This window comes from Pelodiscus sinensis, chromosome 17, assembly GCF_049634645.1.
Source record: "Pelodiscus sinensis isolate JC-2024 chromosome 17, ASM4963464v1, whole genome shotgun sequence".
NCBI classification, from domain to species: domain Eukaryota; kingdom Metazoa; phylum Chordata; order Testudines; family Trionychidae; genus Pelodiscus; species Pelodiscus sinensis.
Genome location: NC_134727.1, coordinates 28,843,755 through 28,857,656, shown reverse-complemented (window position 1 = coordinate 28,857,656; position 13,902 = coordinate 28,843,755). Strand labels below are relative to the sequence as shown.

At 41.3% G+C, this 13,902-nt stretch overlaps 1 protein-coding gene across 1 annotated transcript in view; it reads right to left on the bottom strand.

Moving 5' to 3' along the window:
- Nucleotides 1-3,385: 3,385 nt before the first annotated feature.
- Nucleotides 3,386-13,902, bottom strand: part of DDX46 (DEAD-box helicase 46) — a 34,374-nt gene continuing 23,857 nt past the window's right edge. Inside the window, exons 19-23 of the mRNA XM_006116048.4 lie at nucleotides 12,843-13,040; nucleotides 10,702-10,920; nucleotides 7,811-7,955; nucleotides 6,181-6,254; nucleotides 3,386-5,262 (exon numbers count right to left, since the gene is read on the bottom strand). Of these exons, the coding sequence (XP_006116110.1) occupies nucleotides 5,215-5,262; nucleotides 6,181-6,254; nucleotides 7,811-7,955; nucleotides 10,702-10,920; nucleotides 12,843-13,040 (684 nt within the window). The 3' untranslated portion in view covers nucleotides 3,386-5,214. The remainder of the gene's footprint in view (nucleotides 5,263-6,180; nucleotides 6,255-7,810; nucleotides 7,956-10,701; nucleotides 10,921-12,842; nucleotides 13,041-13,902) is intronic.

Here is a 13,902-nt window from a genome sequence, read left to right as displayed (position 1 = left end):
AGGTCTGAGCCCACTCTTGGCCTTGGGGATGAGGAAATAAATAGAATCCCTTGCTCTTGAACTCCTGAGGAAACTCCTCTATTGTTCCTAGAGCAAGGAGCAATTCCAACTCCTATAGAAGGAGTTGCTCATGAGAAGGGTCCTTGAAGAGGATGGGGAGGATAGGCTAGAGAAAGGGAGGGAGGGAATAGGACTGGATAGAATATCCCACCTCTACTATGCTCAGCACCCAGTGATCTGAAATGATCTGGGACCAGGTGCGGTATAAGAGGGACAGATGGTTCACAAAAAAGGCAAAGGATCTGGGATTTGCACTGCTGCTCCAACCTTGGGTGCAACTTCAAAAATTTGACTTAGGGCTGGGAGGCTGCTTCAACGAGCCCTGGCCCGAGGAGTACTGAGAAGGATGCCTCCAAGTATTTCTGCTCTGCCATCTATTAAAGTCCTGCCTTGGGGCCCCAGAATAGAAGCAAGGAGTAAGCCGGAGCTTAAAGGGCTTCCTTTGGGGTGCCAGAGTGTGATTCCCCAAAGATCTGAAGGTTGCCCCATAGTCTTTCAAACTGTGCAGACTTGAGTCCATTTGTTCCCCCAAACAAGCCAGCACAATCGAATGGTAGGTCATGGATAGTGTTCTGGACCTCAGTTGGGACTTGGGAGCCCCAGCATCTGAAGCCACAAAACTCATCCTATTGTCATGGCTGTAGCCAATGGACCGGAAGGCTCTGTGACACAGCCACAAGATGCCAGAGGCTCAACAGAGGACAAGCTGCTAGAAGCCACAGCACTGGAGAACGCCTGAACCAGCAGAGTCTGAGCCCAAGGCAAAGTGGGTCTGAAACCACCTCATATGCTGTCATCATGGAGATGGTCAGTGCAGGTGCCAACGTTGTCAGTACTGGATTCCACTGATAAAGCATGACTAGAACTGGAGTCGATCGTATGGGCCCTTGCTGCCATCAGTGCAGTGCAGGAAGTGGTTGGAAGGACCTGCTCCATCCTGTATTCCAGAGGTGACGTGGCGTCGTTTTTGCTCCGCCTAGAAAAGGTTTCCCTGAGCCCAGGAATGGTCCTGGGTCATTTTATGGGATTTTCCCTTTTTAAATGGGGAAACATCAGAGCCTGAGTACAGAGCAATATCACCTACCAGATCCAAAGGCAACTACTGATCAGACAAGAGCCTCAATGGCAAAACAGTCCTCATGGCCGGCTCAAGAAGATGCTACTTCAAGTCTCTTGACATTTAAGCTCCAACTCCAGCCATGGACAGTAAGGGGACTGAAGGAGCCAGGATGGTGCTGCCTTTATACAGCAGGGAAAGGGAATGCCGCCCCCTACAGGTACTGCTAGGCAACGTTCTCTGGCTCCAATATGCTGGAATAAACAGCTGGATATATTCAACTACGGTACACAACCTGAAAGCAAAGCAGAGAGGTAGCTCTTGTGCTTGTGCACCTCAGCAAGAGTTTCAAATTATGCAATTAGCTGCATCTAATGCACTTATTGGATCCAGTGTTCTTATATTTTGATGTATTCTGAAAAAGCCACTAATGCAAATTCTTATGTGCCCACTTGGTGTTTCTGAGAGAGTAGAAGGATTAGATCTAGACTGACTTGGAACCGTCCTTTTACTCATGTGTGCTCAACACCTAATACAATGGAGCCCTAGTCGCAGAGGGGGCTCCTAGGTGCTATTGCAATATAAATAATAATCACAGCTGTGAGCAAAAAGTGGTGCATAATCTTAACTGCCCTAAATAGGCCCTTCTGGTATTGTGACTCCAAAATCCAACTAAGGTACAATTTCTCCCTACTTCGGATTGAAGAGCAATCGGGAGCAAATTGTGACTTCCACTATGCAAGTCCCATTCTGCTGGCTAGCCATTGGAGCAACAGCTTTGTCAATCTGCTTCTCAGCTGCTGGGGAGGAAGCAGACATATGGCACCTGCTTAGTTCTGTGGGCCCAGCAACCCCTTATACCTGTATGTTGGATGTACTCACTTCATTGCAGAGGCACTAAGGCTGGGTCTACATTATAGTTAGGTCCACATAAGGCAGCTTACATAGATGTAACTGTGTAGGGATCTATGTTAAATGTGGCTCCCACCAATATAAGTCACCCACTACATTGAATTAATAACTCTACCTGTGCAAGAAGTGTAGCATTTAGGTAGATGTAGCTAGGGCAATGCAGTGTCCCATGTACACATTACTTACATTGCCTGTTGGCTGCAAGCATGGACTGTCAGCACTGACCTCAAGCTGTCTCAGTACCCACACAGTCAGTTGGTGGAATTACTCCTGGTGAGGACACAAATCACCAATTGGAGCATAGTGTGGACATGAAACATTGCTTTAATTACTGTAGTGCTGTACATCAATGTGTCTACATGACAAAATTAAGACATGCCCTCAAAGTCACAATCTAGCTCTCAGAATCATTATCAGCAGGAGTATAGTACTTTTGCACTGCACATTGTGGAATAGCTTGTAAATATATAAAGGAATCCTGGATCTATCATTAGTCAAGATGAGATGCCTCAAGAAGAAGAACCCATAGCTATTAGCTGCTGACAAAATATGAATACAGTGAAATGTTTTTATTTCGGCATAAGCTTTCATGGGCATGTTACATTACTAATGTGTATATATACACACCTGCCAAACTGAAGTTTCCATTTAATGTTCCTGACAGAAGCTTATGCCCAAATAAATCTGTTAAGTCTTTAAGGTGCCATAGGACTGCTCTCTGTTTTTGCTGAAATAGACGAACATGCCTACCCCTCTGAAACTTCCCTTTGGAAAGTGTTATATAACAGCAAAAAGGGTATATTGCCCAATTATATTGCTTTTTAAAAAAGCTACAAGTTCAGTTCTCTTCCAGCATTTGAGAAGGGATGCATCCCCAAGGAAGTAGCAGACTTGTTATGGTTGTCAGAGATCTGGGTCCACCTTCCATAAGCACAAAAACAGTTAGGAAGATTAAATGCAACGATCTTCCTTCATTGTTTTACTCCATATTCTCTTATTCTTTGCCTTTTTACTACTTTTTGCTTGTCCTCTTCATTTCTATTTCTCTTTTTTGCCTTATTTATTTATGTTAAGAGTTTGTCTCATTTTTTTCTTTTGCATATTGCTGGCTGTCCCCATTCCAAGTATCGCAGCATCTTCAGTGATGTTTCTATTGCAGCAGTTTTACTGTCCTGTGTCTCCTGCTGCTTTTCATTATGTTCCTGATAAAAAATTCTAATAATAGTAGTGAAAATGTTTTCTTACACATAAAGGACAACTAAAATTAGTGAGCACGGAGCTGCAGTAGAAACCAGTGTAGAGGCTCTGCAAACAAGCCAGAAAACACATCAGCAGAAAAAGAGCATTTCACAAAAACACATTGAAATTATTTTTATTTTTTAGAGGAATTAAAAAAAATATGAATATTGACATTGCATTTAAAAAACCTTGGAAGATTGTACACTGTCCAGTCTCACTGAAAATCCAACATCATTGAGCTGGAAATCACATTAAGTATCTCCACCAGAGCTTTGCTCAGTAGATATCAACATGAAAATTTCAAACTAAAGACATTTAAAAAAAAAAAAAGTCAGAATGCCTGAACCAGAAAGTGCTCTACACCAAACATATCAAAACCCACCACAACTCTGGGGGGCATGGCAATTTACAGCACTGTCAAAAAGTTAGACAAGTCAGCACAAACTGTGAAACATCTTACATAATAAATAATCGTAACTAAAGGAAGCCAGAAACACTTGAAGGAAATCTGATTTTGCAAATATCTGAGATTTTGTTTGAACTTTGAGAAAATTTTCCTATATGTGCTTCTTTTAGCTCCATTAAGGGTTTTTTTTTAATCCTTTGTAAGTATTATATTACAGTTGTTCCTAGCAGAATAAATGTATAGAACTTAGTGGATATGGCTGGTATTCCCTTTTTCTACATCAAAAATAAGGTAAATTGATCTCAAAATAGCGGACAGGTTTATCAGTATCTCAAAACTGGTGTGGATGTAAAAATAAGTGATTTTTTGAAAAAATGAATTTATAACCATGATGATGCAAGCATTTGATTTGTTCTTCACTAGGGTTAAAGCAGTACATACACATAGCTGTTTTAAAATTACATTTTTTCCATGATGTCAGGTAAGGAAAGCTTTCTACAAAAACTTTGTAATTTTCACTTTCTTGAAAGCTTTTTCAGCTGCTAGAATGATTCAAGAATTCAGACTGCTTGGTTACAGAAAAGACAAGGGATTAAAAAAAATCTTGATAATAACAATGTGAAATGCTAAAGGCTTCTGAGGATGAGAGAGAAGTGGGTTAAAAACAATGGACTATCAGGAAGCTATCACATTCCACCGCTGCAATAATGGTCAATGTTTGTGGAGTTGACTTACAAATCTAATTTTTTGTCTAAAGCCATTCTCTAATAGTATAAAGACAATAGTCCTGGAAGAAACACATTAAATGTATACATAACACTATACAAATATGTCAAACTTCATATTTCATTGCAGAAGTAATTTCTCTTTTAGACTGAGATAGGAAATGCAAAGGTTTAACTATTCTATTCCTCAAATAATAAAAAACAAATAGGAAGTAAAAAACAAATAGAAAGAAAAAAAATAAAAGATGGGGAAAATATTCATAAAGCCAAATTCTAATTGTGCTAAGACACAATTCTCCACTTTGATCAGCACAGGACTCTCACTGTTATCAATGGCCCAGGTTTTGCAGAGAGAGAATGCATATGGAATAAGCCACAGAGATGCTATGGAGTAATATGCCCTCATGTTGGTCTGTTTTACTACTCCACAATAAATTGCACAGGTGTGGACTACCCTTAAAACGTGAGGCTATAAGTACACCTTAAATTCCAACGCAAAGCTGAAATCATTTAATTTACACTAAACTAGAATGCCAGGACAATTAAAATCTGTTTTATTCAGTAGTTTTACAATGAAAACTATATAAATTATACATTTCAATTAAATCATGGCCTGACAAAACTAATCTGCTTTAAGACTGCTAACCTTAGTGAAGAGAATGAGATCTCAGCAAATACCAATTTTGTGTTAAAAATGTTACCAAAGGAAAAAAATAAAAATATCTTAATTTACTATAAACAGTGGGAACACCAAAGACAATAGAAGCTTCGAAATGTCCGACTCCAGCCACTGGCAGACAGGTTACACCAATTATTTACAGAACTTTGTATCTTCCTTTGTTGGTTGGCTGGTATGAATTTTGCTGCAAATAAAGAGGAAAAATAAGTCAATCACAGCTCTAGCTGAAAACAGACAAGTGAACAGCTGAATCATACAGAATTAGAATTGCTCAGCATTAACCCTTTCTTTGGCAGTTGGAAGGAACTTTGTATAGAGTTACATCAAGAGCAATTGAACACGTGAACTCTTGAGCTGAGAAGTATCTGCTACCAGGAGTTCTTCCTGAACCTAATACAATGTTATTGGAGGTTACGCCACAGAAAGCCAAGGCTTGTGCTTCTGGGTTGAAAACAAGGAGGACAATAAAACTGAAAGCAGAAGACTACTGCTTCAGAGTGTGCTATGTGGAGGAACAGATGGAAAGGAAAACACACCCCAACACAGTACAAGCAGTACTAAAAGAAAAGTTGAAGATCAATCTGTTACAAGCTTAGCTCTACCTGATGTAGCTAAGGTCAGGAAATGAACTGGTTTGTTAAGTAGGAACTAGCCTTTATGGAGGCTCAATGTCATAACATTCTGTTGATGTCTTTTGTCTGCATAGAATACCTATGAGCCAGTGTTCCCTGTATGCTGAGCACTTGGGCGGCCACCCAGGAGAGAGTCAGGTACCACCCAGCGGATTAGCAGAGTGCCCACAGCATGGGTTTCTATTGGTAGTGCACATCTGCACATGCCTTGGTATACATTAAAAATTATTCTGCACATACATGGAAAAAATTAGAGGGAACACTGCTATGAGCATATATTGATCCACAGAAGAGAGAAATGTGTTTTCTTAGCCGTTCATCTGTACAATACCTTTTATATTTATAGCTTCCAGTTCCAGATAGTAATACATATTTATGCTCTAGTGCTTGTATACCATTTTTGAAGCATGTTCTTATAAATCTTTAAAAAGCCAAGCACATTCTTCTGAAATATAGTATATTCCACTTACCAATCTGATAAGTTCTTCTTTTATAAGTCTAGTGATTTCCGCTTTTGCTTTCTGCACAGCGAGTTCATTGGCACCTGAAGACACAACAGGAAGAAATAAAGTACTCATCTTTTCCCCACACAAAGCCTAAGGAGTAAAACTGCAAGTTATTTCTAACACCACCATATAGGTTGCCAAACACATTCTAAAACTTTGCTATTAAACTGTTTACTACAGGTTGGACCTCCATGTCCAGCATCTTCAGGACCCGACTAGTCCCGGATGAGAGATTTTGCCAAACCAGAAGAGGTCATTTCTGTCCCCCCTGCTACTGGCTCCATACCCTGCCCTGCCTCCCCACTGGGTTCTCCCTCCTGCCCACAGCCCAGATGAACTGTGTGCTCCCTGGTCTCCTCAGGCAGCTTAGCTAAGTCATGTGTGCCAGGCTTCTCAGCCCCCCTCCACAGCCCTACTGGGCTGTGTGCCGGCCTTTCCCCCACTCCAGCCCAGCAGGGCCACTCACCGGGCTCCTGGCCTCCCACCCCCCTACAGCATGCCAGGATTCTCTGATCTTGAAACATTGTTGCTGGACCAGAGTGTCCCAATTTATGAGGTGCCCATTACCATGGCTGTTTTTTTTTTTTTATACGATGGATATACTTAACATTTCAAGTCACATTTTACACTACATGCAAACACCTAAAACAACAAGTTATTTCGCAGACAAACTCATTTCAGCAACAGAGCATGCCAGAGTAACCATAAGATGAACTGGGCCATAAGCTGCATGCAAGAGATTAGAACAGATATGGTATTGCCGGATAACTGCACAATTTTGTCAATTCTCTATGGGTATGTCTACACTACCACCCTAGTTCGAACTAGGGTGGTTAAATGTAGGCATCCGAAGTTGCAAATGAAGCCCGGGATTTGAATTTCCCAGGCTTCATTTGCATCTTGCCGGGCGCCGCCATTTTTAAATGTCCACTAGTTCGGACTCCGTGCCCGCGGCTACACGCGGCACGGACTAGGTAGTTCGGATTAGGCTTCCTATTCCGAACTACCATTACTCCTCGTGGAACGAGGTGTACCGGTAGTTCGGAATAGGAAGCCTAATCCAAACTACCTAGTCCGTGCCGCGTGTAGCCGCGGGCACGGAGTCTAAACTAGTGGACATTTAAAAATGGCGGCACCCGGCAAGATGCAAATGAAGCCCGGGAAATTCAAATCCCAGGCTTCATTTGCAACTTCGGTTGCCTACATTAACCACCCTAGTTCGAACTAGGGTGGTAGTGTAGACATACCCTATGTTAGCTCAAATAACGTCTCCAGGTTTTCTCTAATTTTTTAAGCACTAAGCAAATTCTTGTTTCTTTTTTTAAAATTATTTTCATATACAGATACCACATAAACACCTTCATGCTGGGTGGGATTTGAAGATCTCTTAGGACCTACATCACTACAGCTCCATGAGCCAACTGGAAAAAAAACCTATCAAAACAAACAAGTGGCTTCCCTAGGTGCCCATATTTCCATAACCAAAGTTAGTCTGCCAGTGAGGATCCAAAGGTTACTACCAAAAGGAGTCTCATGCCTAGTCCAGCCTGCACTAGGGACATCTTTTTAATGCAAATATGTGTGTCATACTTACTCTCTATAGCCAAGTAAATTTTTCGTTCTCCTTCCTTAGGCTCTTTGCCTGGAGGGAAATATGTTCCTCTGATAGTAATGGCAGCTTCTGAATATTCACTGATTCTCTGCAGAGCTTCCTTGGAGGTAACCTTCCATCTAGCAGTCTATACAAGAAAAAGGTATATGAAGAGAGGCACAGAGAAAGACATTTTATAAAAGAAGAACCAGAGGGCTAGCTGACATTCTAGACAGAAAACTTAGCAACAAGATTACAGATAGTGAGAACTATTTAATCAGAAATGTCTTCCATGGCAAATGGATTTTAACCAGTTTTTTAAAAAATGAATACCCACATCCAAATGAACTTATACCACAAAAGACATCAGTACAGGTTGGACCTCCCTGGGTCCTGAGTGGTCCAAAGGAGGGATTTTGCCTGACCAGAATAGGTGATTTCTGCCACCCCCACTCCTACCAGTCCGACTCTGCTCCTTGTCTGGCCTCCCAGCAGGTTCCCCATGTTCCACCAGCCCTGCTGCCCTGCCACAGCAGCCTATGGTCCCGCCACTGGGGCTCTCAGCTTCACTGCGGCAAACAACTAACCTGCCACTGGTACTCCTGGCTCTGCCAGCCCACAGTCCCACTGCCTGGACAACTCTACCGCCCCAACCCCGGCTGACAGACTGCTGCTCAGCTGCCAGGGTTCCCGACCTCGCCAGCCCTACTGCAGCAGCCCCGCGGTCCCGTTGCCGGGGCTTCTGGCCCCATTGCAGCAGACTGCTGCTCCACCAAAGTCCGCTGGCATTCTGGCTGCCCTGCCACAGGCTCAGCAGGGCTTCCAGCCGCTGGCTTCCCTGCAACAGGATGTTGCCGGACCAGGAAGTCCTGGGTGAGAGAGGTTCAACCTGCATTGCTATCCCATGCGTCAAGAAAATAATGAGAAAGAGGGAGAAAAAAAAAAAGTGATGGATGTACAGGGCCACTGGAACAAGCTCCATTTTACTCTGTGGGAAGTTGAGAAGCCTGAAGTTTTAGAGTACTTCATTCACTTAGACACTGTTTCTATTGAAATCTCAATCTATTAGACACACAGAGTTAATAAGATAATAGTTTGTCTCATTCTTGAAAACAATTTGTATCACCTACTACATTCTAGGATGGGAAGGTGGGGGGTATGAAGAACAAACTCAGCACCAGGATGAATGAGGTTCCGCAGGGGCCAGTTCTGTTTTGGAACCAGTTCTGTTCAATACCTTCATCAACGATTTAGATGATGGCATAGAAAGCATGTTTACTGAGTTTGCAGATGATACCAAGCTGGGAGGGGTTGCAAGTGCTTTGGAGGATGGGGTCATAATTCAAAATGATTCGGACAAACTGGAGAAATGGCCTGAGGTAAAGAGGATGAAGCTCAATAGGGACAAATGTAAAGTTCTCCACTTAGGAAGGAACCATCAGTTTCACACATACAGAACGGGAAGCAGGAAGGAATACTGCAGAAAGGGATCTAGGGATCATAGTGGAGTACAAGATAAACATAAGTCAACAGTGTGATACTTTTGCAAAAAAAAAAAAAAAAAAAAAAAAAAAAAAAGCAACCGTGATTCTGGGATGCATTAACAGGAATGTTGTGAGCAAGACACAAGAAGTCATTCTTCCACTTGACTCTGCACCTATTAGGCCTCAGTTGGAGTATTGTGTCCAGTTCGGGGCACCGTATTTCAAGAAAGATTTGGAGAAGGACCGGACAAGAGCAACAAAAATGATTAAAGTTCTAGAAAACGTGACCTATGAGAGAAGATTGAAAGAATTGGGTTTGTTTAGTATAGAAAAAGAAGACTGAGAGGGGACATGATAGCAGTTTTCAAGTATCTGAAAGGGTGTTACAAAGAGGAGGGAGAAAAATTGTTCTCCTTGGCCTCTGATGATAGGACAAGGAACAATGGGCTTAAATTGCAGCAAGGGAAGTTTGGATATTAGGAAAAACTTCCTGTCAAGGTGGTTAAACACTGGAATAAATTGCCTAGGGAGGCTGTAGAATCTCCATCACTGGAGATATTTAAGAGCAGGTTGGATAGATGTCTATCAGGGATGATCTGGTGCTTGGTTCTGCCATGAAGGCAGGGGACTGGACTTGATGATCTCTCAAGGTACCTTCCAGTTCTAGTATTCTATAATACAGCTCATACTGTAGTTATATTCATGCAATTTGAATCCTGAGAAAACTAACCCAACTATGCTAAACATTTACATCGTATTTACATTAGAACTACAGGGAAACAGCAAAGTCAGGCAATTATTCATAACAGAATAACGCCATGCCCCAATGAGATCAGGGCCTCAATGCATTAAGCAACGTACAGATGTAGAGCAAAAAGTAGTCCCTGTTCTAAAAGGTTGACAGTGGAAATATTGTAGAAGCATAAATGGCAATTGGACATGTAATTCCCATTGACATGGAGTTAAGTGCCTACTTTTTATGCCTCAGAAAATTCCTTAACAATCCAAGTTTAAGAGCAGATATAATAGTCAAGAGATGTGGGCCTGGACCAGAGTTATGGTAATGAGGACAAAGAAAAGCCAGATCTTTCTAATATTATACAAGAAGATGTGGTAAGATTTTTATGTTAACAGGATTAAGGGCATAGCGCCACATCTTCATATGATGAGTGTCTAAAGGATGATGCATTTCTTGCGCTAGGAAAGAATGTCAATAGATACATGGTGCAGATTATACAACTGAGCTAATGTCATGGAGTTTTATTGGATATGGCTGATAAAGATCTACAATACAGATAAAACCTCAGTTGGAATGAGCACACATCATCAACCTGTATAAAGAGTCTCTAGGAAAGCATTGTGTTTAGTGACTGGCATTAAAATATGATTAAAGAAAAAATTGTTACTTGCCTGTGGGAAATCATTGATCTCTAATTCCTCCTCATATCTCTTAAACGATTCATTCTGTCCTCCCTCCTGTTTTTCTTCCTCTTGTTTTTCTATGGGCACATAATTGAGCTTGGCATTTATCTTTTCAGCCAGTTGCTCTGCAATAGTTTTGGCAGATACAGTAGGAGCCTGAATTGTGCCTCCTCTCAAGATTGCATTTGTAGCCTGCTGCATCACATCCTGTAATAAACAAGTCCACATTCATTACAAGGTTCCCAGAGGTAGCATCAGAAAAATCTGGCTTTTAAGCACCTGACTTTCATTACAAAACGTCTACACATAGTAAATGGCAGCTTCAATACAGGCAGTCCCCGGGTTACGTACAAGATAGGGACTATAGGTTTGTTCTTAAGTTGAATTTGTATGTAAGTCGGAACTGGCTCCAGATTCAGCCGCTGCTGCTGAAACTGACCAGGGGCTGACTACAAGAAGCTGGAGGCAGAATTGCTCTGTCCCCAGCTTCCTGGAATCAGCCACTGATCAGTTTCAACAGCGGCTGAATCTTGAGCCTGGGACAGATCAGCTGGGCTGCTCTGGCAAAGCCTCAGAGGCGCAGGACCCCTCTGCCTCCCCGGCTTTGCTCCAGGTGTCCCTGGTCTGCTGGAGACGGTCCCCAGCAGACCAGGGGCACCCGGAGCAGCTTTTCTCGCCCTGGAGGTCGAGGTGGCGGGACCGCTACGCTCTGGGCGGTCCCGCTGCCTGCGAGCTCCAGGGCGAGAAAGCCCCGTTTGTAAGTGCGGATCCGACATAAGTCAGATCCACGTAACCCGGGGACTGCCTGTACTTTCCTTCTCCCCAAAAAAGGCCCTTGCTGCATTTTCAGCTCTAAAGGTTATAGACATTCCAGACTGTCATCAGCAAAACAAACTTTAAGTTTAACCCATTCCATACACTTCTTGTCCAATTACCAAGCTAGGAAAATGAGCACATGCTACCTTCCTTCAATGGAACTAAAAACCCTGTAAAGCCTAAGGACTACTCTAATAATATACTTAGTTCTTTATTTCATCCAAGACATTATACATTGTGAACTGAAATAATCTAACATTAAACCAGAAGCTCTCTTACACATAGTAGCTTTCATGACAATATATTCTAAAAAACTTAAACTTTAACATCTGTAACAGGAGAGAGAGTTGACTGATGTTAACTAGGGGTAAGAGTTGAATTAATATCTCTGGGTATGTCTACAACTAGCTCGTTAATTCGAGCTAAGTAGGCAAATCAGGCAACCGGAGTTGCAAATGAAGCCCGGGATTTAAATATCCCAGGCTTTATTTGCATGTTCCCGTCCGGCTGCCATTTTTAAATCCCCCTTAGTTCGAATGAACTGCCCGCGGCTACACGCAGAAGTTTAAAGTTAATCCGAACTAAGTCCTTAGTTCGGATTAACTGTTCCTCCTCGTAGAATGAGGTATAACAGTTAATCCAAACTAAGGATTTAGCTCGGATTAACTTTAAACTGCCGCATGAAGCCGTGGGCAGTTCATTTGAACTAAGGGGGATTTAAAAATGGCGGCCAGATGGGAACATGCAAATAAAGCCTGGGATATTTAAATCCCGGGCTTCATTTGCAACTCCGGTTGCCTGACTTGCCTACCTAGCTCGAATTAATGAGCTAATATAGACATACCCTCTCTTCCTTTTCTGGACATTCAGACATTCATGGTGACTATGTTGACTCTAATGATGGAAACTTCAAAACTAACAAACCATCTCCTGGAAATGCTACTAAAGTTCATATACATTTAAAATTAAATTACAGAGTTCTACAAGCATGACAAAACATTGTATATTATATACTTCAGGAGACACAGGCATTTTGTAATTCTAATAATGTTAACAAACTGGTTAGTTGCTCTTGTAAAAGTAGCTATATTTAACCCCTTTGTGCCAAACCAGATCAGGGATTCCAGTTTTTGTGCTAAAGCATTTTGTCACAACAAAAAGATTACAAAACTGACAGTAAAAGAATTATATGGTTTACTGTTAAATATCGAATAAAGAAGCTAATTAGAACAATACTTTAACATGGTTGTAAAACAAAAATTTAATACATTCCACTAAACAGTTAGTAAAAAATTGTTGGTAAAGAGAATGACCTTAAAGTGAAAAGGGACCAATACTTGTGCCTCTGCTCCAAGATTCTTCTGAGCATTAATTCTTAAAGCTAGTCTTTTGGCAATTTCCAGTTTTTCTGCATTACCAGCTGTTGGTGTAGGCACATTAGATGTTCCTGGTGCTGCCATGTCTTTTACTCTCTTTTTTGAATTGAACATGCTCTCAATTTGTTCATCAATCTAAGGAATAGATCAATAGCATCAATACATTTAGCATTACACAATTCTTGTCCAAATATAGTAAGAAAATATCAGTGTGCAATCACTTTATTTTTCAAAAAATAAAATTTGAACCTTGCAACAATAAACGCTGACTAAGCTTGCACAGAACTGCAGTGAAACAAAGGGGAAGGATGATCTTGTGGTCAGGAAACAGACTGTGCATCAGGAGACTGGAGATCTATTTTTGGCTGTGCCACAGATTTACTTTCTACCTGTAACAAGGCACTTATCTTGAGTCCTTCAGTTTCAGATTAATTAATGATAAGCATTTTGAGATTCTCCCATGAAAAGTGCCATTTAAGATCTTTAAGTAATCTCATACTTTAGTTTGCTTAGGGAGGAGTGGGGAACAGTGTTCACATTGTGGTTTTTGAGGGAATATTTCTAAAAGCAGTTCTTCAGCAGCCCTTGTGTCAGCAGTTAATGCAGTAATTTTTCAGTTCATGGAAAAGGTAGCAAATATTAAGGGAAAGTATCTAATATGGCTCTAGAAATGGGAAACGCTATTATATATTTCTTTTAAGCACTAGGCTACAAGAGTATTAACTTTGCAAAAGTGAAAAAGTGTTTGTGCCCTTTTGAATCAAGTAACATCCATATTTACATTATTTATAAAATATCAGTAAGTGACAAATGACAGATTTGTAACTCTTTAGAAGGTTTATACTTTCAGACGTTAAAGAAAGCACAGATTTACATGAGATTTATCTAGTAAATTAGAGGGCTGTGTGGAATAGCATAAATCCAAGCATTCAGCAATTTGTAATTAGACTGGGTTGTATTTTTATGAATTATTATAGGGAATATAGTAAAATTGATA